This window comes from Polypterus senegalus, chromosome 13 (assembly GCF_016835505.1).
Source record: "Polypterus senegalus isolate Bchr_013 chromosome 13, ASM1683550v1, whole genome shotgun sequence".
Taxonomy (NCBI): Eukaryota; Metazoa; Chordata; class Cladistia; order Polypteriformes; family Polypteridae; genus Polypterus; species Polypterus senegalus.
This window is the reverse complement of record NC_053166.1, coordinates 126,350,662-126,372,358: the sequence shown is the minus strand read 5'-3', so window position 1 is coordinate 126,372,358 and position 21,697 is coordinate 126,350,662. Positions and strand designations below refer to the sequence as shown.

Genomic DNA, 21,697 nt, shown 5'->3' with positions numbered 1-21,697 from the left:
ATTTTTGTCCCAGGAAATATTCTTGTATTTGACTGTAAATCTTTGACAGTTTGCACCATCATCAAGATCTTTATGCCCTCTGATTCAGTAAAAATTCAGCTTTCCATTACATATTAGGCACAATGCACATTCATTTTAGGCTACATTAACATTATCATAATGAGGAAAATGGAGAACTAAGAAACAAAAGGAAAAAATATTTTAAAAATAATGCAAACAGAATAAATAATAAAATGAAAAACAAAACCTTTTTAGAATTCAACATTACTGTGAGCCTGTGCAAATCATTCCCAGAGTCAAAAAGATAAATTTACAAGTAATAACTTTGTTTTATTAACCATTAATGTCAGATAACAAAATATCACATACATTATGCTTGTCAGAGTGAATGTCCCTACCCACATATAAAATTTTATAGATTTTTTAAAAAGTCATACATAAAGGAAAAATTGGCACTTGATCGTAAACAAAGAATTGTTTGTTTCAACTCCAAATAAAATTGTCTTTGTGTTGCTCCAGATATGCCAAGTAAGATTGTGATATTTTACAGATCTCTTTTTATACATTATTTCCACAATCAGTCTTTCTGCAAATTTGGTTAGCTTTTATTGCTACTAGTAAAATTGAGAGCTGTATGGTTTTTAAACTCACCTTTTTACAATAATTTAAACTACAGATTTTTTCTCCCTCATTGCTCTACAATTGTATCTATGATTTTACTAAAAACAGACATCCTAAAAGAATCATTTTCCTCCTGATCTCATTTTGATTTAATCCTATATCCTAAGCGTCCTCAGTTCCTTTTTTTTTTTATCTGATAAAGTCATTGACCATGAAAAAGGGAAAAAACTGATTTCCTTTCTTAATCAATGGCTTTAGAAAATAACTGTCATTATTGTCATATTTCTGTTATAATAACTGCCTTAAAATCACCACTTTAAAACTGCCTACCTACTATCAGCACTCCTCATTTAGCCCATATGCACTGTCATGCAGTCTGCACAGTAGTTTACTGAAGCCGTGAATTTTAACCAACATTAAATGCATCAAGGTGGTTTGTGTTTTTTATGAGCTTTGCACTCACATAAGTGGTTTACCTCAAATTATTCTTTCATGCAACATATATATCTTATTCTACTTTTTATTATATTTCTCGATTTTCATGCTTTTGTTTTCATTATGCTACGTCAGTTTTAAGAAACAAGGTGGATTGGGAATGAAGCTCACTTTTAAACACTGACTGCTTTAGTGTACCGAATCAGATTTTAAAGTTTTAACAAGTTAACCTCAGATATGCTGGAATGCCACAGCTTCTGGTCTATTCAACCTGGAACTTTTGAATTGCAGTCCTCAGTAATCTTCCAAACTTCTTTACATTATGACAACAACATCTACAGAAGACAAGAAGTGAAGCACCAAACGTTCCTCAGCTAACTGCTGCTTTAACGTTTTTTCCTAGCAGAAACCGACTGAGTTTGAGTTGGTACATGAAAAGGAATGACTTTGCCGTAGTCTTCTTCACAGCACTGAACTGGCTCCATCCTTAGAGCTAACACCCACTGTTATAACACATTGCCTGTTAAAATTTTCTTCTGGATGCCGGTAGTCAGGGGGAATATTTTATAATTGATTTTTCAGTAGTTATATGGCACAGAGACTAATGTGACAGGTCATTAGAATATGTAGATTCTTAAACTTTTTACTTAATACAGCTATACTATCCCCCCACCGCCTCAGAACGGGCAAGAAGTTCTCCCAGTTCCTACCTTCAGATCGGGTGTGAATTTATACTGGCGCTGTTACTTAAGAGTCAGATCAGAAGTAAGGGGTGGGGGCAATGGAGAGTGTGAACGTGACTGAGAAAATAAAACTGGAAAAAAGCAAGTTTTAGAAATGCCATACATTTACAGCTGATCTGACGCAGTTCATTTTCAAATAATATTGCATTAGTGCGATGATGTTTTCCCGATTGGTATTATTCAGGTCATAAAATGATTTCCTCAAAATGTCACATATATTCGTCTCTTTTTTTTTCCCAGTTCTGCGTTGACATCATGCACCAGAAGGCGTGAGCTTATTCAGTGCAAACAGGAACATGCAGGTGGCCAGATGCTTGTGCTATAACATGCTTTACTTGGTGGCAATCAATGCACATGTACCGTGTAAGGCATACACAGGGGCCACTGAGAAAAGAAGAGTGATCTTTGCTCACCTTGCAGAGGAACTTCGTTGTCACTTCTTACAAGAAAAGTCGATGGATAAAGCAAAAGAGGATGCAACATCTACAAGCTTCTTTTCTTAGACCGCCACTCCCCCAGCCCCTTTATTGTAATAGTAACCACAGCACACTGTGAAGTGCGTACATTGCAACAGGTACACATGTCATAAACGTAGAAAGGACGGTCCGTGGGTGTGTGGGAACTGTTAACATTTGAATCTGATGATTGCATATAGCGCTGAACTGACCTCTCTGTACTATTCTTTCCTCTGCATGTCCTGTAGTACACCCCCCATGCACCCAAAAAAGTGGACACTGGCAAGATCGAAAGAAGAAGAAAAAAAAACAAAAACAAAAAACACGGTCACTGATTACAAGTGCAAGAAGGCATGCACATGAATATGAATAATGCTGCATCAGTGCCAAAATTTTTCCAAAATGTACTATACAGGTTATAAAATGAGTAATTCCAAATATCATATATACCTATATCTCTTTTTGTCAGTGCGGCTTTGACATCATGGACCATAAGGTGAATACTAATTCTGTGTGAGCAGGAACACTCAATAAAACTGAATAAAAAAAAAATTCAAGTGACAGCGAGATACGCAGAAGGCAGATTCACTAGCGTTTGTGTGTCAGCTTTTATCCCTCCAGATCATAGAATTTCCAGTTCCATTGTCTCAAAACACCACTCACATCTGCATTTATTCCCAGTTTCAAATAAAAACTAACAGCGTTTAGATCCCTGGGGGGGCAGTAGTATGTATCGTGATCGTAATTGAGAGAAAAAATTGGGGAAAAAAAAAAAATCTTTTATAAGTACTATAAATTTACACCGGCTGTTACAGACACAAATCAAATGTATGTTTTCATTGTATAATATTAACAATAAGAGCAGCTCACTACTCAAAATGGTAAATTTTCCAGGGAGCTGGTTTCGAACTCACAACCTCCAGATTATAAGTCGGCAGCTCTAACCACAGCACCATGGAAGTTGTCGTATTGTACTTGCACCTTTTGTGAAAGTGTTTATTTGACATTTGGCCATCAGCTTTCACACATTATACAATTCATGTCTACATTTTGTTATTAATTACTAAAATATGAAAAACATTTCTGTTTTAACAATGTGTTTACATAGATTGTTGTAGACACTAAACACACATCAAATTATTTCCCTATACAATTCTGGGTAGCTCACTCCCAGATAATCAATCAGGGCAGGAATTGTGAGAACTTCTTGCCCATTCTGAGGCGGTGAGGAGGATGGTATAGCAGGCTGCTTGATGTTTGGGCTTATAGACACATTTAAAAGGCAAAAGACGCTGACTGAGAGGTGCAAAGCGATTTAAGGTGGGCCGGATTTACGAGTTTTTTCGTTGGCTCTAGTAATTCTAGTGTTGAGTAAGGCATTGAAATCCAAAAGTATGGAACAAGTCCATCGAAGTATGTTTCTTATATGCATCCATAACCAATAATTTTCTGGTTTTCAATGCAAATCAAAAGTTTTAATACAATAGAAGGCTTCCTTGTTAGCCAACTGAAAATAAAACAACTGGACAGTCTCAAAGTGTGTCAGCATTAAGATTTTTTTGGATCAATTCATTTTTTCTTTATTAACTGAACTTCCAATGAAGGGCCTTGTTTAGTATTCAAAAAATACAATATTGTGTTATTTAATGGTGTTTATTTTTGACAATCTGATTCAGACCCTGAATGCCAAGATGCCTCACTTTCAGTTTAGCAGATCTAGAGGAGAAATAATGACTGTACTTGAGGTATTGAAGAAAATTCAAAGGGTTGTAATCCAAATTTAGAAGGAGAGATGGGCTGCTAAATTTCCCAACCTACATGAATTTTCCCTGGCAGCTGAAAGATATCATAAGTTATATTCTTCTACTCAGTATTCCTAGCACCCAAGCCCAACCCCCAATAAAAAAGGGCATTTCCAATCACAATGTACATAATACTAATTTTCCCCTTGAATGGCAGCAAATTTATTCGCTTACTAATTTTAGCCCAGCAACAAATGTGTAATGAAAAAAAAAAAACTTGTGAATGGGACTACAAATATTTATTTTGTACTGGGCTTGTCTAAAGTTGATGACCCCCAATTGAGACCATACTGTAAAAAGAATATTTTTATTTTTATTATTTACAAGTGGCTTAACATATTTATAACAAGAAAAGTTTATGTTCAGAAGTCTTGTACTGTCTTCAGAGTATGTGAATCTCTTGTGTGGTAGACCAGACCAGACTAGAATTATATTCACTATTTCTCCAAAACACTGAGTATTAGGAATACTGCTATTAAACACAATACTATGCATCCATGTACATAGTGTATTGGCTAACGAATCAACTAACAAAATAAAATAAGACACATTATAAATAAAATGACTTAGATAAACAATTTTCCTATTTTTAAATGTGTTATTTAAATTACTTTGGAAAAACCTAATCGTCTTCCCTCAATTTTAGTTCTTTATTAAAGATAACTTACTTGTTAGACTTCTGTCTCTCAATGACAGAAACTGAGGAGGATCTGGACTCAATGGGTAAAACCAAACTTTAACACTCTATGCTATCTTAGAAGCTACTGAAAAACTTCAGGTTTCAACAGCTATTCAGCAGCATTTCATAAGAAAAAGAAAACTTACATAAAGATTTAGTTTCTTATGATTATGAAAATAATTTCATTTCAAGAATACTGAGCTACAGTCCACTGATTACTTTCGGAGATCAAATGCTTTATGTTAAGAAGTTAGAAGAATAAGAAATGGTCAGATTACATCTGTTACACACTCAGAAGCTGTTAAAATAGAATCAGTTAAAAAACACTAAGGTCCGAAGTTAAAGGAAGTATGAACAATAAAATAAAAAATAACTTTGGACAATTTTTTTATCATCATCTTCCTGGAACTTTACTGAACGTACAAAGCTTTAAAATGATTGAAGTCATTACTTTAAAGCTTCTTTTCATAGCTTGTATATAGGCCTACAGTAGTCCCTTAAGTGCAAGAGGGCAGTAAGAATGCTGCAGGGCTCCAATGATCCATTTTACTTACTCAGTTCATAGGCCTGCGTAAGCAAATCCCTTTGAACAACTCGACCTTCAGCCTGATGTATTTTTTTATCATCATCATCCTCATTTTCATCATCCTCCTCAGTGGTTCTCTTTTTTTCTGGCAAGAGTTTAAGGCATCGAACAACAATATCTGTTCCTATGAAACAAACAAAAAAATGTATTACATATATATTTTACACACACAGAGGAATTTTTAAAGTATTCGTTTTTGATTCAGATTTCCTTACTTTATGCACTTTCTGTTGTAGATTTAGTTTTAAATGACTACATATGCAATTTTGACCATTAATCAACACTAAATAATCCATAATGACAAAGTGAAAACAGGTCTTCAGAAAGGTTTGTAAATTTAATAAAAACATCAAAACCTGAAAACTCCCATTTACACAAGTATTCAGACCCTTTGCTGAGGCACTCCAAATTGTGGTCAGGCGCGTTCTGTTTGCTTTAATTATCCTTAAGATGTGTGTAGAAATTAATTGACTGGGCACAATTCAGATAGGCACACACTTGTGTTTACGAGTTCTCACAATTCAGCACAAAGACCAAGCCATAAAGCCTCAGAAACCTTCTGTAGACCTCCATGATAAAAGTGTAGTGAGACATGGTATAATACCATATCTAAAGTGTCCTCAATAATTATGAAACGAAAGAAGTTTGGAACCACGAGGATTGTTCCTTCAGTTAGTCAACTGGATAAACGGAGCATGTGGGCAAGAAATGACTCGGTTAAGGGAGATGCCTAAGAACGCAATGGCCACCAAGCTTCAAAAGTCCTCTGCTAAGATGAGGAAAACCTGTTGGAAGGATGGCCATCTCAACAGCACCTTATTAATAACAACAACAATATTTATTTATATTGCACATTTTCATACAAATGTAGTTCAAAGTGCTTTACATGATGAAGAAAGAGAAATAAGCAAATGAATACGAATTAAAATTAGGAAACACTAATCAACAACAACTAATCAACAAAAGCAAGGTCCATAATCTGTTGTTTATGGTAAACTGGCTAGACAAAAGCTACTCTTGAGTAAAAGGCACATGACAGAGTGTGCCAAGCGGCATGTAAAGGACTCTGAAAGCATACAGGAAAAAAAGATTCTCTGATCTGATTAAACAAAAATTGAACTCTTTGGGAAGAATCCCAAGCACTAGGGCTGGCAAATAACAGGAACTGTTCAAGGCCTATTACCATTCCTAGGGTGAAGCGTGGAAGTGGCAGGATCATGCAATAGGTGTGTGTCTCAGGATGGGGAAACTGGACAAAATGAAGGGAAGGTTGAATGCAGCCAAACAACACAGAATATCTGTGAAGAGACTTGAAGATGGCAGTATACAGATGCTTCCAATTCAACCGAACAGAGCCTGCAAAGCAAAATGGGATAAACTGCCCAAATCCAGGTGTACAAAGCTTTTAGAGACTTACCCAAGAAGATTCGAAGATGAAATCACTGCCAAAAGAGCTTCAACCCAGTACTAAATTAAAGGGTTGAATACTTGCATTAATAGGAGATTTTAATTTTTGATATTAAATATTTTCACTTTGTCTTTGAGTTATAGAATGTAGATTGATGGGCAAAAAGGGAAATAATTATCCATTTAAAATTAAAATACAATAAAATGTGTGGGAAATGAAGGGGTCTGAATAATTAATATTTCTACATAAAGTGGATTCAGAAATGCTGAGGTTTCATGAAAACTGATTGCTGAAACATTATTATTTATTTTTACATATCGGTTTGTGCACATCAACTACTGCTATAAATTAAGCATTGAATCAAAAGGTCTCACTCAACCCTCCCTTTTCATTAAGCAGACAAAAGCAAAAGCGTGTTTTATTATTTACCTTTCTTTGTTTTGCAGACAGTAGCACTAGGATCTATTTCTTGCAAAGGCTTCACAATAATTTGGGCTTTGCCTGCTGCAAGCAAATACTGATATAATCTTTTAAATGTTCGCTCACAAATATTCTGCAGAGAAAAAAAAAACAAAACATAAATGGACAGATTATCAATGTGCCACCTGCTACTCAAACTGAACATGGGGATACAATTGCTCAATGCTTTTTATTCTTAAGTTACTTTCTTCCCCTTTACCCAAGTACCTTGACGATTTTGACACCTAGGCTCTCTTTGGGGTAATTATTTTAATATCACTTTAATTCTTTTATATCTTAAAATAACTAAGCATCTGAAATACATGTTATATAAATCCTATTTTGTGTTCACACTCAATAGACTCAGAACAGATATCACCAAACACATTCACACAGCATCTGGTAAAGGGTCACTTAGCTGCTTCACCCCAAATTTTAGAACCAAAAATACTCCATTTTACACAAGAAGATTAAAATCAAGTTCTATACGAAGTAAAAAGACAGCCATCTAGTGGCCAGGACAGCAATTGCCTGAACCAATCTGGGAAAGGAAAAACCGAAGTTAACATTACCTTGTCAACACTTTCATGATTTCTATGGCAAGTGTACATAATTACTCTCCCACATGTACACACAGTGGATCTAGACAGTCTGTGTTAACGATTAGGTATACAAAGATAGATTTAAGCATACTACTCATTAATCCCTATTCATGAATTTTTCTTCAGAAGTCATATGAACTAATACAATCCTTTTGGCATTATTATTAACCGAGTCTAAGACGCTTTGCTTCAATGCTTATGCTAATTCTTTAAATACCAGTGACAAATAATTATAATAAAGCTTTCTAATACATGATCATAGTGCGAGAGCACTGCATGTTTACTACATTCTAAGCAGTTTATTTCACTGTTCAAATGTTTGATACCATAGAAAAACTATTTTCTTGAAATCTGAAGTAAAAAATAGTAAATACAACTTCAACAGGAAAACAAATTAAAAGAACTGCATTTTTATGAAAGTGTTAATGCAGAGCAACAATTTGATAAACAGAAAAAATGTGGCATTTGCTAAAGCTTGTTCACACTTTTCTTCTTACCAACTCCTCCTTTAAATGAGACATGGTAGAAAGGTTGTCTTCTTTAGATGACAATATCTGACACACTTTCTCCATCAATAGAGCATACTTGCTTCTCCTAAAAAGAATTTTTAACATTTCTTAAATATGTGAAATTTATAACAATAATAGCAAAAACTATAAAATCATGAAACTTTGAGAATATCAATTTAAAAACATGCATATTCCTTTAAAATGAGCCATTTTTACAAGAACATGTGATCTAAATATTTGTCTAAAATAGCTGGTCAGTAAGCTAACAAAAGCACAGCAATTTTATGGAAAGATGTTATTCATGTCAGTCATGTGCACACAGTATGCAATGATTTAAATATTTAGCAACCAAACAGTCTCAGCAATTACTTACTTTAAAATATTTTAGAGAATTCCAGCAAAGATAAATTGTAAGCTTACCTGTCCACGTGAAACCTCTTCAGCAGAAGTAACACTGAATGCTGCTGGCTGCCATTGGGCAACCGGATAACATGGGACTGTAGAGTAACTAAATTGTTGCGGTCAAGAGGTTTTCTTAAATAATGCAGTTTTCGTGCGTCAGTCCTATAACAGAAACTCCAGACTCAGTACTTTAATTAATCTTGTATTTTTACATATCACCAGTACCGCTCAATACAAATAGGAAAAGTACTGAAAATAATCATAAATAATTGTAAATGGACAAAAACTGAACAACAGACTTTGGCGTTCAGTTCAAGCTGAAAGTCTGATCCCATATTATGGTGACACAACAAATGCACAGAGTATAAAATGCACACAGCAACAAATAAGCAAAGCTAGTAAACACCTCCTATCCCTCAAATGGATTTAGTTTTACTTACTGAAAATATCCTTTTTTTTTTTTTAATTTTGAGATAGCATGTTAGTGAAATGAAGATATGGTAAAACAAAATACATAATGCAAGGAGAAGCACTATGCAAAAAAGTTCGACAATGGGCATGTCAGTAGCGGCTCACTAAAAAAGTGTTGTGATGGCCACCTCCTCTATGTTCTGTGCAAGCCCTGATGCGCCAGGCACTATTATAGCAATAGAGGAGAACCAAGTAGTGTTGTCTACATTTGGAAAAATCCTAAGCTACCCAAGATGACAACAAGGATTCTGTAAATGAACTTTCCTTAGCTAACTAGTACTAGGGTGTTGTACCGTGTTAGCCATTATGAATGTAGAGGAAATCTTGCCTGAAGAAGGGGCCTGAGTTGCCTCAAAAGCAGGGCTGTGGAGTCGGAGTCGGAGACAATTTTGGGTACCTGGAGTCAGGGTCAGCAAAAAGTTAACCGACTCCTAATAAATTTAAATGGGAATTAAAAAAGTAAGATGAAATGTCCCAATTCACAAACAGTCATAATGAACTACTTCTCTGCTGTAAGAATAAAGCCCAATGCATGCAGTGCATAATGTTACCACAAAACGAACATGTCAAGTAACCATGAAGCATGCTTTTCATTGACTGTATGCGTCACTATATGGGATGTAATACACAGGTAAGGTGCGGCACCGCTTTCCATTGTGTCGTGTTCCACTGTTACAGGGAACTGTGAACCTAGCCTAAAGCCCCCCATACATTTACAGATGCACTGCCGATTTTTCGGCCGTTCAGCATGTCATCACGCTTCAAACGGCTGAAAAATCATCTGGTGTGTTCTCAGCTCCGTCGGCTCCCCTTCGCTATGCGCTAGTGAAGGGGGCCGAAGGAGCCGAGAACACAGATCTCCCTACCTGTCTCCAGCAGAGGCTCGTTCTGCTGATCAGCTGGCCGGTGAGTGACACAATGCACTAAACTTCCGGCTGGCTGACAGAGCAGACAGCCACTGCAGCAGACAGAGGCATCACATTACTTTGGATGGGGGCGGTGGTCGAGATTTTCGGCAAGCTGGATCTGCCCGTCCATGTGGACACCCGCAATCTACGGCCGCCAATCAATTGTGTTTCTCTTTAATCTGGCATTATAGTAGAGTGTTGGCTTCCTAGCCATTAGTTCTGTGGTGAAATGACATGTATGTTGCCTTCCTTTCCTTCAATGGATGTAGAAAATACATTAGCATAGTATATACATGTCGGGGAGTCGGAGTCGGAAGATTTAGAAACTGAGGAGTCGGAGCATTTATCTACCGACTCCACAGCCCTGCAAAGCCTGCATATTATAATCTTTTTAGTTAGCCAGTAAAAGGTGTCATTGTGCTTGACTTTTCTTAGCTAACTACATATCCTATGATTTATCGACATGGTCACAGCACGCTGCCTGGGCTATAACAGTAAGAGTGATGTTTTGAAATAGCTGTCTTGTTCACTTATAAGTTTTAAAACAGTCCTTCACTCAGACAATATTGGGATTGAAAATATTTACTTACTTGTAAGTTGGTACTATAATCACTAAAACCCATATAAAACTGTGTAATAAATAATAAGCTGTGATACAAATAGTTAATTGGAGGAACTCTAACCAATCCATAAGATTGGAAAAAGCAAATCCTACTCTTTTTAAAATTTGGAAAAAAGTTCTCTCCCCAAAAAACTGTCTAAAGTTTCATTAGAATTTGGGAAGAATGTATCACCACCCTTAAGTATACAGTATATACTAAACCTCTCTCAACCTAGTAGATGCTTCACCACCTCTAAGAAACTACTTTATATTGGGTTTCAGATTTCATAGCTGTCCAAGTGGGGTTGAGAATAGTGCTGAAATTAAATACAACTTACTTACTGTATGTTCAGTCGTTCTATATAAGGCTCCTTGTATTATCATCTTATACATCATCTATACCTCAAAGAACCCAAAGCAATCGGAAGTATTATCTTTTGCCACCAACATATTACACAAGTGTCTGGTCCACTGGCATGTTAGAGCCAAGCTGCCGAAGAAAGGGATCTGGAGAGGACCTCTTTGTTACATCACAAACAGCTTCTCCATTCAACTTTGCCAACATCACACCAATACTAGACTTGAGGCACTGATAGCCAGCAAAAAAAACAAACCTACCAGAAAAAGATGTTCACTGGTAGATTCAAGGACCACAAGCAGTGTCCTACTTGAAACATCAAAAGGTGCCCAACCCCATTTTCTGCACTGTCAGATTCAAGAATGATTGCTCATAGCTAAGAATAATTAATGCCACCAAAGACTGCCAGGCAGCACATACATTTTTGTTCTTAAAGACATATAATACAATGAGGAGCAAAAAAATGAAACGGGAATGAGACCCAAGCTGCCATCATATGAAGAAAGTATAATAAAAAATCCCATCTAAACAACTGTGACATTTTCTTAAAAATAGCATCTGCTGTACTTTATGAATTAAAATTATCATGTACTGTGTTTTGCAGTTTTTTTTTTTTAATAATTCTACAGGTTAACATCATATATGCAATGAATTACAGTTGGCACAATGATTGAAATCATTATTATTGTCCCCGAAAAAAAAAGAATTATATACACGTCAGCCTACTTGAAAGTGCCGCAGTGCAAGTCTCTTTGAAGCTCCCCCTGCCAGCGTGCTCTGCCAAGCCTCTCCAGAATACAGTAGGTAAGATCAGACAGATTTAAATCAGGGTCACCATCCCAGCCAATTAAGGACCTGTGACGTATCTTCTGAGAGGCAACCATAACAAGTTTCTCTCCCCACCTATAAATGCCAAAAGAGGAACAGGTTATTTTTATGACTCTGACTGTTCAAAAATAAAGACGATAGAGAAAGCTGACTCACACCAACCTCAAATAATAATAATGTATTTGGCAAGCATTTTGCAGATTACCATTTATACTTAAATAATTTACAAATTGGGATGTAATCAGTTAGAAAATATATTAAGAATTATTTTATCCTATATATAAAGTACGAAAGCATGTTTTTTATCAGATGGAAATTCTACCAAACCAATCTCTGAGAAAACTATGAGCATATAATTTATGCTAATTTAATACAACACAACTAATGCAAGCTGACACAGACAAGGGCAAAATTTCCACATGCAGGCAGAAAGAAACTATGTCTATAAAGCACAATTTTTGTTTCTTTCTGGACCGCTTTGTTTTTGAAATGACAGACCTGAAATTTAGCAGGTGCTGCATCTTTCACTGCAAGCCAGGTTTCTGACATATAATTTCATCCTTCAGCATATGAGCAGCAATGGGCAGCTTACAGTCAATATTAGCGGAATGAAATTCTACAGGGTGATCAGAGAAACAGTGCCATGCAGGTTATGATAGCAGTGTAATAGTTTTACAGCTGATCAATTGTCTGGCTGGATTACTGGTCCTATGCGTCTGTATCCTTGTTTTATAGGTTTCTGCTGTTGGATGCATCGACATTTAATAATAATTGCATAAATTATATTAAATTATATAAATAATAAATGTACCGTATATACTTGCGTTTAAGCTCTCCTGCGGATAAGTCAGGGCTTGATTTTACTGTAAAATTTCTGGTATTTTAGAATGTCGATCATATAAATCAAATGTGGAAAACTCTTGCGATTGGTCCAAGAGATTATGGTATGCAAACACCCAGCTGAGAGAGTAACCAAGGAGCACACAGCCTTTTTTTAATGTATTGTGCACTACATTACTACACAGTAATACCCAAACTATTCCAAAGCGATGTTTCCATTGTTTTTTGCATCTCACACCCTCATACACCTTTATCGTAAGAGCATCCCTTATCTACGATGGAGTGTTCGATCAGAAGAAAACATGAAGCTGGTTTTAAAATTAAAAGTCATTGAAGTGCTGAAAGAAATTGGTAACAGCGCTGCTGCAACAACTTTCAATGTGTCTGAGAAACTGGTGAGAGTTTGGAGAAAGCAAGAAGATGTTTTTAAAAAAAAAAAAAATGCAAGTGTATTTTTGAACAGGCATATAAGTCGGCACGGAACATGGCCCATTCGGACTCAATGTCCCCCACCTCCCTCGGGATGTGATTGAAGTTCTGCCGGAGGTGGGAGTTGAAGCTACTTGACAGGGGACTCTGCCAGCCGTTCCCAGCAAACCCTCACAACACGTTTGGGCCTACCAGGTCTGACCGGCATCTTCCCCCACCATCGAAGCCAACTCAACACCAGGTGGTGATCAGTTGACAGCTCCACCCCTCTCTTCAGTGTCCAAGACATATGGCCACAAGTCCGACGACACGACCACAAAGTCGATCATCGACCTGAGGCCTAGGGTGTCCTGGTGCCAAGTGCACATATGAACACCCTTATGCTTGAACATGGTGTTCGTTATGGACAATCCGTGACGAGCACAGAAGTCCAATAACAAAACACCGCTCGGGTTCAGATCGGGGCCATTCCTCCCAATCACGCCCTTCCAGGTCTCACTGTCATTGCCCACGTGAGCATTGAAGTCTCCCAGCAAAATGAGGGAATCCCCAGAAGGTATGCCCTCTAGCACCCCCTCCAGAGACTCCAAAAAGGGTGGATACTCCAAACTGCTGTTCGGTGCATACGCACAAACAACAGTCCGGACCCTTCCCCACCCGAAGGCGGAGGGAGGCCACCCTCTCGTCCACCGGGTCAAACCCCAATGGACAGGCTCCAGTCAGGGGCAATAAGTATGCCCACACCTGCTCGGCGCCTCTCACCGGGGCAACTCCAGAGTGGTAGAGAGTCCAGCCCCTCTCAAGGAGATTGGTTCCAGAGTCCAAGCTGTGCGTCGAGGTGAGTCCGACTATATCTAGCCAGAACCTCTCGACCTCGCGCACTAGCTCAGGCTCCTTCCCCTTCAGAGAGGTGACATTCCATGTCCCAAGAGCCAGTTTCTGTAGCCGAGGATCAGACCGCCAAGGTCCCCGCCTCTGGCCACCACCCAACTCACACTGCACCCAACCTCCTTGGCCCCTCCCATAGGTGGTGAGCCCATGGGGAGGAGGACCCACGCTACCTCTTCGGCTGTGCCCGCCGAGCCCCATGGGTGCAGGCCCAGCCACCAGGTGCTCGCCATCGAGCCCCACCTCCAGGCCTGGCTCCAGAGGGGGCCCCGGTGACCCGCGTCCGGGCAAGGGAAAACGTCGTCCAAGGTTTTTATTCTTCATCAGAGGTTTGTTGAACCGTTCTTCGTCTCATCCCTCACCTAGGACCAGTTTGCCTTGGGTGGTTCTAACAGGCATAAAGCCCCGGACAACATAGCTCCTAGGATCATTGGGACACGCAAACCCCTCCACCACGATAAGGTGACGGTTCAAGGAGGGGCGGCTTTTGTTGAGGCGGCTGACCAGAGCTGTGGCCGCAAGGTGGTCGGTGCCTGTCGTGGCGGCAATCCCCGAACCCGTTGGTGGACACCGGCAGTGAGGGATGCCGTCAAGCTGACGAAGGAGTCCTATAGGACTTTTTGTCCTGTGGGTCTCTGGAGGCAGCTGATAGGTACCGCAGGCCAAGCGAATGCGCTTCGGTTGTTGCTGAGGCAAAACTCGGGCATGGGAGGAGTTTGGAGAGGCCATGGAGAACGACTTTCGGACGGCTTCGAGGAGATTCTGGTCCACCGTCCGGCGTCTCAGGAGGGGAAGCAGTGCAGTGTCAACACCGTATATGGTGGGATGGTGCGCTGCTGACCTCACTGACGCTAGGGTCGGTGGGAGGAGTACTTCAAGACCTCCTCAATCCCACTAACATGCCTTCCACGAGGAAGCAGAGCCTGGGGACTCTGAGGTGGGCTCTCCCATCTCTGGGACTGAAGTCACCGAGGTGGTCAAAAAACTCCTTGGTGGCAGGGCCCCGGGGTGGATGAGATACCGAGTTCCTTAAGGCTCTGGATGTTGTAGGACTGTCTTGGTTGACACGCCTCTGCAGCATTGCATGGTCATCGGGACAGTGCCTCTGGATTGGCAGACCGGGGTGGTGGTCCCCCTCTTTAAAAAGGGGGACCGGAGGGTGTGTTCCAGCTATAGAGGGATCACACTCCTCAGCCTCCCTGGAAAAGTCTATTCGGGGTTCTGGAGAGGAGGGTCCGTCGGATAGTCAACCTCGGATTCAGGAGGAACAGTGTGGTTTTCGGCCCTGGTCGCGGAACAGTGGACCAGCTCTTCACCCTTAGCAGAGTCCTGAGGGTGCATGGGAGTTTGCCCGACCGTCTACATGTGTTTTGTGGACTTGGAAAAGGCATTCGACCGTGTCCCTCGGGAATCCTGTGGGGTGCTCGGGAGTATGGGGTACCGGACCCCTGATAAGAGCTGTTCGGTCTCTGTACAACCGTGTCAGAGCTTGGTCCGCATTGCCGCAGTAAGTCGAGCCCGCTTCCAGTGAGAGTTGGACTCGCCAGGGCTGCCCTTTGTCACCATTCTGTTCATAACTTTATGGACAGAATTTCTAGGCGCAGCCAGGGTGTTGAAGGGGTCCGTTTGGTGGACTCAGGATTGGGTCACTGTTTTTGCAGATGATGTTGTCCTGTTTGCTTCATCAGGCCGTGATCTTCAGCTCTCTCTGGATCGGTTCGCAGCTGAGTGTGGAGCTGGGATGAGAATCAGCACCTCCAAATCCGAGAGCATGGTCCTCAGCCGAAAAGGGTGGAGTGCCCTCTCAGGGTTGGGGAGAGATCCTGCCCCAAGTGGAGGAGTTCAAGTATTTCGGGGTCTTGTTCACGAGTGAGGGAAGAATGGAGCGTGAGATCGACAGGCGGATCGGTACGGCATCCGCAGTGATGCGGCTCTGCATCGGTCTGTCGTGGTGAAAAAGGAGCTGAGCCATAAGGCAAAGCTCTCAATTTACCAGTCGATCTACGCTCCTACCCTCACCTATGGTCATGAGCTATGGGTAGTGACCGAAAGAACGAGATCGCGAATACAAGCGGCTGAAATGAGTTTCTTCTGCAGGGTGTCTGGGCTTTCCCTTAAAGATAGGGTGAGAAGCTCAGTCATCCGGGAGGGGCTCAGAGTAGAGTCGCTGCTCCTCCGCATCGAGAGGAGTCAGATGAGGTGGCTCGGGCATCTGATCAGGATGCCTCCTGGGCGCCTCCCTGGTGAGGTGTTCCGGCACGCCCAACCGGGAGGAGGCCCGGGGAAGATCCAGGACACGCTGGAGGGACTATGTCTCCCGGCCGGCCTGGGAACGCCTTTGGAGATTCTCCTGGAAGAGCTGGAAGAAGTGGCGGGGAGGGAAGTCTGGGCCTCTCTGCTTAAGCTGCTGCCCCCGCGACCCGACCTCGGATAAGCGGAAGAGGATGGATGGATGGATGGCATATAAGTCGGGGTCTGATTTTATGATAGATTTTTCGGGTTTCAACACCCACTTATACGCAAGTATATACAGTAATTAATTAATAATCTAAATATTGCCATGTATACAGAGTATACTGAAATTCGCACATGCATCAAATCTACATTTCACCACTCTCTGGCACTTTGGTACTTGAATATAACAACCATATCTCAAAATTTCTTGTCTTCCTTACCATAGCATATTTGTCATTACCAATTCAGAATAACTTAGCAATGGCCTATTGCTCCCCCTGATCACTTCGAAAGACCTTAGCGTGGCCCTATCCCTGCCCATGGGCACGTCTCCTGAAAGAGCTACACTTCAGAATACCTTAGCAAGGGTCAACAGTTAGTTCAAGAGCAGTGCTCTTATCAGATAAGCAACTTTTGGAAGAGCTGCACAAATCAAACAGAGCAATATGGCCTAGGCTGGCAACCTTCACTTCAAAACCTTAGCAGGGACCAGAAGCTGTCTCTCTCATTATTACCCCTGGATGGGCTGCACAATTCTAATGGAAAAAGCACAGCTCACACCTGAACATGCAAGATATACTCCAAAAAGGCAAGATTGCTTCCTTTGAAAGAGCCCAAGATATAACAAGTCATGCAAACAATGACACTGGGGCAGACAATACCAAAAAACAAGGCAACATTCAGTGAGAGAATATTCAATCTTTAAGCATTACTTATTTCTATTTGCAGAGAAACCAAGCATTAAATAACAGAATAAAAGATACAATCCAAATGATTTAAATCATTTTACATAGAGCAAGTTTGGTTTAACATAACCAGGAAAGAGATATTTATGCAGTTTAAAGAGCCCATTCCTAATCTGTTGGGGGCTCTCTTTAAACGTTTCTGCTGCTTCTTTACACAGCTTTTGTCTGCTTTTTCATTAGGGTACATTTTCATTTTGTAGGCGTCGTCGTGCTGCATTCTCATTTCTTATATTAAAAGCTGTGTGCCATCTCTCCATTTTAAATAACTGTACCGCATCTGCATCTCTTAATAACTAAATACCTTATTTTATAACGTGGTTTGATGGCTATTTTTAGTAAGCTATATCAGTTACAAATTTGATGATTTACCTGCCAACCTAAAGTTATTTTAAAACTAACTATGAAGTACAAGTACAACAACAGCATCCAAAACAGCCCCCAATTCACATCTTCTTACAAGCATATACACACTGGTTAGATTATCAGATCTTAAACATAACTCTCTAACAGGTAACACTTCTTCATAACATTTTCTTAACAATTGCATATCCCTGAAAAAAAGGACCCTTTACTAACCAGTGAACTTTAATGAAATGATCGATAATTCCTGTACAAACTCTGATTTGTACAAGTAGATGGATTGATTTAAAAAAAATATTGTGTACCGACAGCAAATTTAGGCTGGCATAAAACACTAAAATGTGGTAATAATACTGCCTTTCTAGTACAGGGTGTAGTTTTAGTCACGGCTCTACATCAGTGTTTCCTAAATTTTCTTCTCTGGTGGCACACTCTCTGTAACTAAAAACTCCCCAAGGCGCACAACTGTTTTATTCACCACAAACCTGTATCTCATACACATGCTAAACTGTCCGAAGGAGTGGGACTATTGGAGAAGCCGGTAAAAAAGCAGCTCCAAGATCAGCATTTGCAAACCCAGCACTTAGTGACAGCTTTCATGGCATCTCCAAGCTGCTTTGTCCCTTTGCCTGCCACTCTCTGCTTCTGAGGCAACGTATACAGTATGCCCAATATCCATTGGCCCTGTAAAATTTGCAGGCATCCAAAGTGCTCTAAGTGCTGTGTCTGAAATGTAACAATTGCGGAGATGCTTTTATGCCAGCTTCTCGAGGTAGTCCTGTCCTCCTCAGACAGGTCCTGACCATCTGCGGATCTTGTCCCTCTCAAGTTCAGACCCAAGTGTGCTACACTATTATTTCCACAGCACACCACTATGCTATGGGCACACTGGTTGCAAAACACTACTCTACAGAATCAACAGCAGCTCTTGAAATTTACCAGAGAAGGGCAACCAAGTGTATTACTGGGATATAACAGTATGTCTTACTCTGACACCTTCTGCAATCTTGAGCAGAGAAGATTACTTGTATGGGGAGAACTACACCAAGTCTTCAAAATTCTCAAACTTATGAAAAACTTACCACCATTGTTTCATTTTAAATACTAACAAACTTAAAACAGAAGCATACTCAAAACATTACTTCGGAAGCAAGAAAGCAAGAAAGAAAGGTCATGTACTTGAATCAGAAAACCTGACAACTTTTACAAAGTACATGGATGTGTTGCATTGGCCTTTCACTACCCACTTGAGTTTGATTCACTGAATGGGACCCAACTCAACGAGCCTGGCTTTTCCAGACCTAACATACTGAAACATTTCTATAAATGAAAGTCAGAAACAGAAAGAAAGGGTTTAGACATTTGAGTTCCTATAACCAGTAACAGTGGGGGAAAAAAAATTGAAACTGTTATCCTAAAACAGAGACAACCAAGTACTTCTAGTACATAAAGCTTAGACCATGTGGATTCTTCATGTCGGCTTGATGTCTCTTAGGGTAGAATTGGGAAAACTGGCTTTTATGTATTTAAACCACGACACCAGGGTTGTTTATTTTAACCTTTGATTAGACATCTAATATAACAATTAGATGCACCCTAAGAAAAATGGAAGACAATAAATCAAACCTGAAACTTGCACGTTACTCTGAATACCTGTTTTGTTTGCATTACAAGTTTTAACAAAAACAATTTACCAAATTAAAATTGACATTTTACTGCACTTACCTTTTACTTGCATCTTCAAGGCTGCAATGCATCTTACAATCCTTAGTCCTGATCTGGTGTGTAACACTGACCCTCTCTTTAAAAAACTTACAAGACCCTTTGATGCCATCTTTATTTTCAAGAACAATGTGGACTGGATAAACATCCTCCACTGGTGAACGTTCACTTTTCATTTCATGAATTCCAGTTTCTGGATCAATTTCACTAAATCTGAAATGACAAAACTTGTACAATAAGTCGCCTTTCTGGAGCAACATAACATTTCTTGTATTACTGCATATCATTCTCATCATTTAAAATGTTACAAAAACAGTCCCATGTTTTTCATTTTAGAAAAACTGATAACATCCTACACGAAGACATTATTTTGTATATTATGAAAGAATAACCTCTGTTGCTCTAAAAATTATGCATAATCAGCACTCCAAATTAAAAAATACTAAATTAATTACTAAATTATTTGACTTACTATAATCTTTAGTATGTTAGTGCAAATACTACAGTATACTGCAAATAAAATGTCTATGTCAAAAAAAAAATCTATAAAAAATATTAAGGGTTGTCCATCCCTCTGTCACGCAATGGAGTGGCAACATCTCGGGTAAGAATTTCACCGTACTCTGTACACATAACAATACTACTGCTTCCACAAACATAATCATAAATCATTTTCAATGTTCATTATTTATCCAAACAAGTGTACTGCCATAATGGGGACCATCTCAGCAGCACTGGGCGCAAGACAAATAACATACTACCTTAATGCAGGATACCAGACTATAAATCACAATCCCACTGGCACGAGTGGAATTTGAGATCGATAGTCAAGCAAACATGTACACCTTTGACATGTGCTCCACAATGGGTATGTCAGCTTTTAACCCAGGACTCAACTTGGAGGCAACAGCATTAACCATCGTGTAACCCTTAATGATCCATATACATGCTGAACTTCACTAATCCAAGGACCCAGACATGTTCAGAGGAGCTGATGGGGAACCACAGCCTTAGCGCTAAAGCAACGGCCATAAGGCAAATCAGAAATGGGTTGCTGGTTGCTCGCAAAGAACATTCACACACATTGTTATGAGGAAAAATGGCATGTATGCCATAAATAATTTGTTTCATGGAGAACGGATTATGAAAGGACAATAGCCTAACAAGAGCAAACCCTGAAACATTACTCTCTATTTATATAAAACATGGCAGTTATCTACTCACTTCGATTAACTTTACAAATCAACTGAACTGAATGAAAGGTATTAAACATTATAATGCACTTACAGATATAATTATCACTTTTTAATCCTTATGCTGTATATACTATAATTTGATTGTATCCGTATGTATGGTGTTCGCGTCAATACCCCGTATGTACGATGATGTATGGTGTTCGCGTCAATACCTCGACTCAATACAGGAGGGCTTTAAATGTTAAGAGCGGTATTTTGTATTGTATTCTGTAGTTAACAGGGAGCCACGGAAGCTGAGAGAGAATCGGTGTAATGTGTTCAGTGGATTTAGAACATCAGGTTATTATCCTGGCAGCAGAATTTTGAAGAACCTGTAAGCGATGGATAAGTTTTTGTGGGATGCCACACTGAATAGCAATACAGCGATACGTGAGATGACTCGGGAATTAAACCAATACTTCAGTACTTTGCGTAAGAACAGGACGAAGTCTAGAAATGTTTCGGAGATGGAAAGAAGACAGTCCGCGAAATGTTACTTATATGGGAGGAATTCTTTATTAATTTATTATTATTGCCTTTATTAGTGTATAAATGGATATAAACAATTGCATTTAAACGATTCGCCAAAATCTGTTGTATGTAAACGATACTGTTTTAAACGTTATTGTTCTGTTTCTTTCATTTGGGAAATTCACCAGTTATAGATTCCCGGGCAACGCCGGGTACTCCTGCTAGTATGTATATAAATATAAACGCAACACTAATAGCTTAAAAAGAAAACATAAACAACTAAATAGAAACAGAAGGCTCTTCGAAGCTGGCAGTTAATGGCACCGTTTCTGCAGATTTACCTGTCATAGTATACCAGAGGTGGTCTCTCCTGTGGCAGCTCGAAGAAGTCGATTTCGGAGTTGCAAACTAATGCTTGCCAAAGAAACTTTTTGGTGGCACAGTCAAGCTGAAGGAGTAATTTAGGAATTCGGTGCTCTAATCTAAACCATAGACCACCAATTGTGATTCCGTCAAGCCCCTCAAGAGCAACCTCATCTTGTAAAGCCTGTAGTGCGTCCATGGTTTCCGTTTCTATTTGACGGTGATACTTATATTACGGAGCACTATACTTTACAGTAAAATTCGCTATAATTGCTCACATTCTTCCACGATTCTCTCCCTCTAGCTTTGGCGCATTTAATTT

General features: G+C 39.7%; 1 protein-coding gene across 1 annotated transcript in view; it reads right to left on the bottom strand.

The window, feature by feature from the left end:
- The window catches only part of LOC120542102 (general transcription factor 3C polypeptide 1-like), a 76,917-nt gene extending 55,220 nt beyond the window's left edge, over positions 1-21,697 (bottom strand). The window contains exons 1-7 of the mRNA XM_039774262.1: positions 21,354-21,697; positions 19,310-19,519; positions 11,766-11,942; positions 8,720-8,863; positions 8,288-8,384; positions 7,159-7,282; positions 5,290-5,445 (exon numbers count right to left, since the gene is read on the bottom strand). Of these exons, the coding sequence (XP_039630196.1) occupies positions 5,290-5,445; positions 7,159-7,282; positions 8,288-8,384; positions 8,720-8,863; positions 11,766-11,942; positions 19,310-19,519; positions 21,354-21,574 (1,129 nt within the window). The 5' untranslated portion in view covers positions 21,575-21,697. The remainder of the gene's footprint in view (positions 1-5,289; positions 5,446-7,158; positions 7,283-8,287; positions 8,385-8,719; positions 8,864-11,765; positions 11,943-19,309; positions 19,520-21,353) is intronic.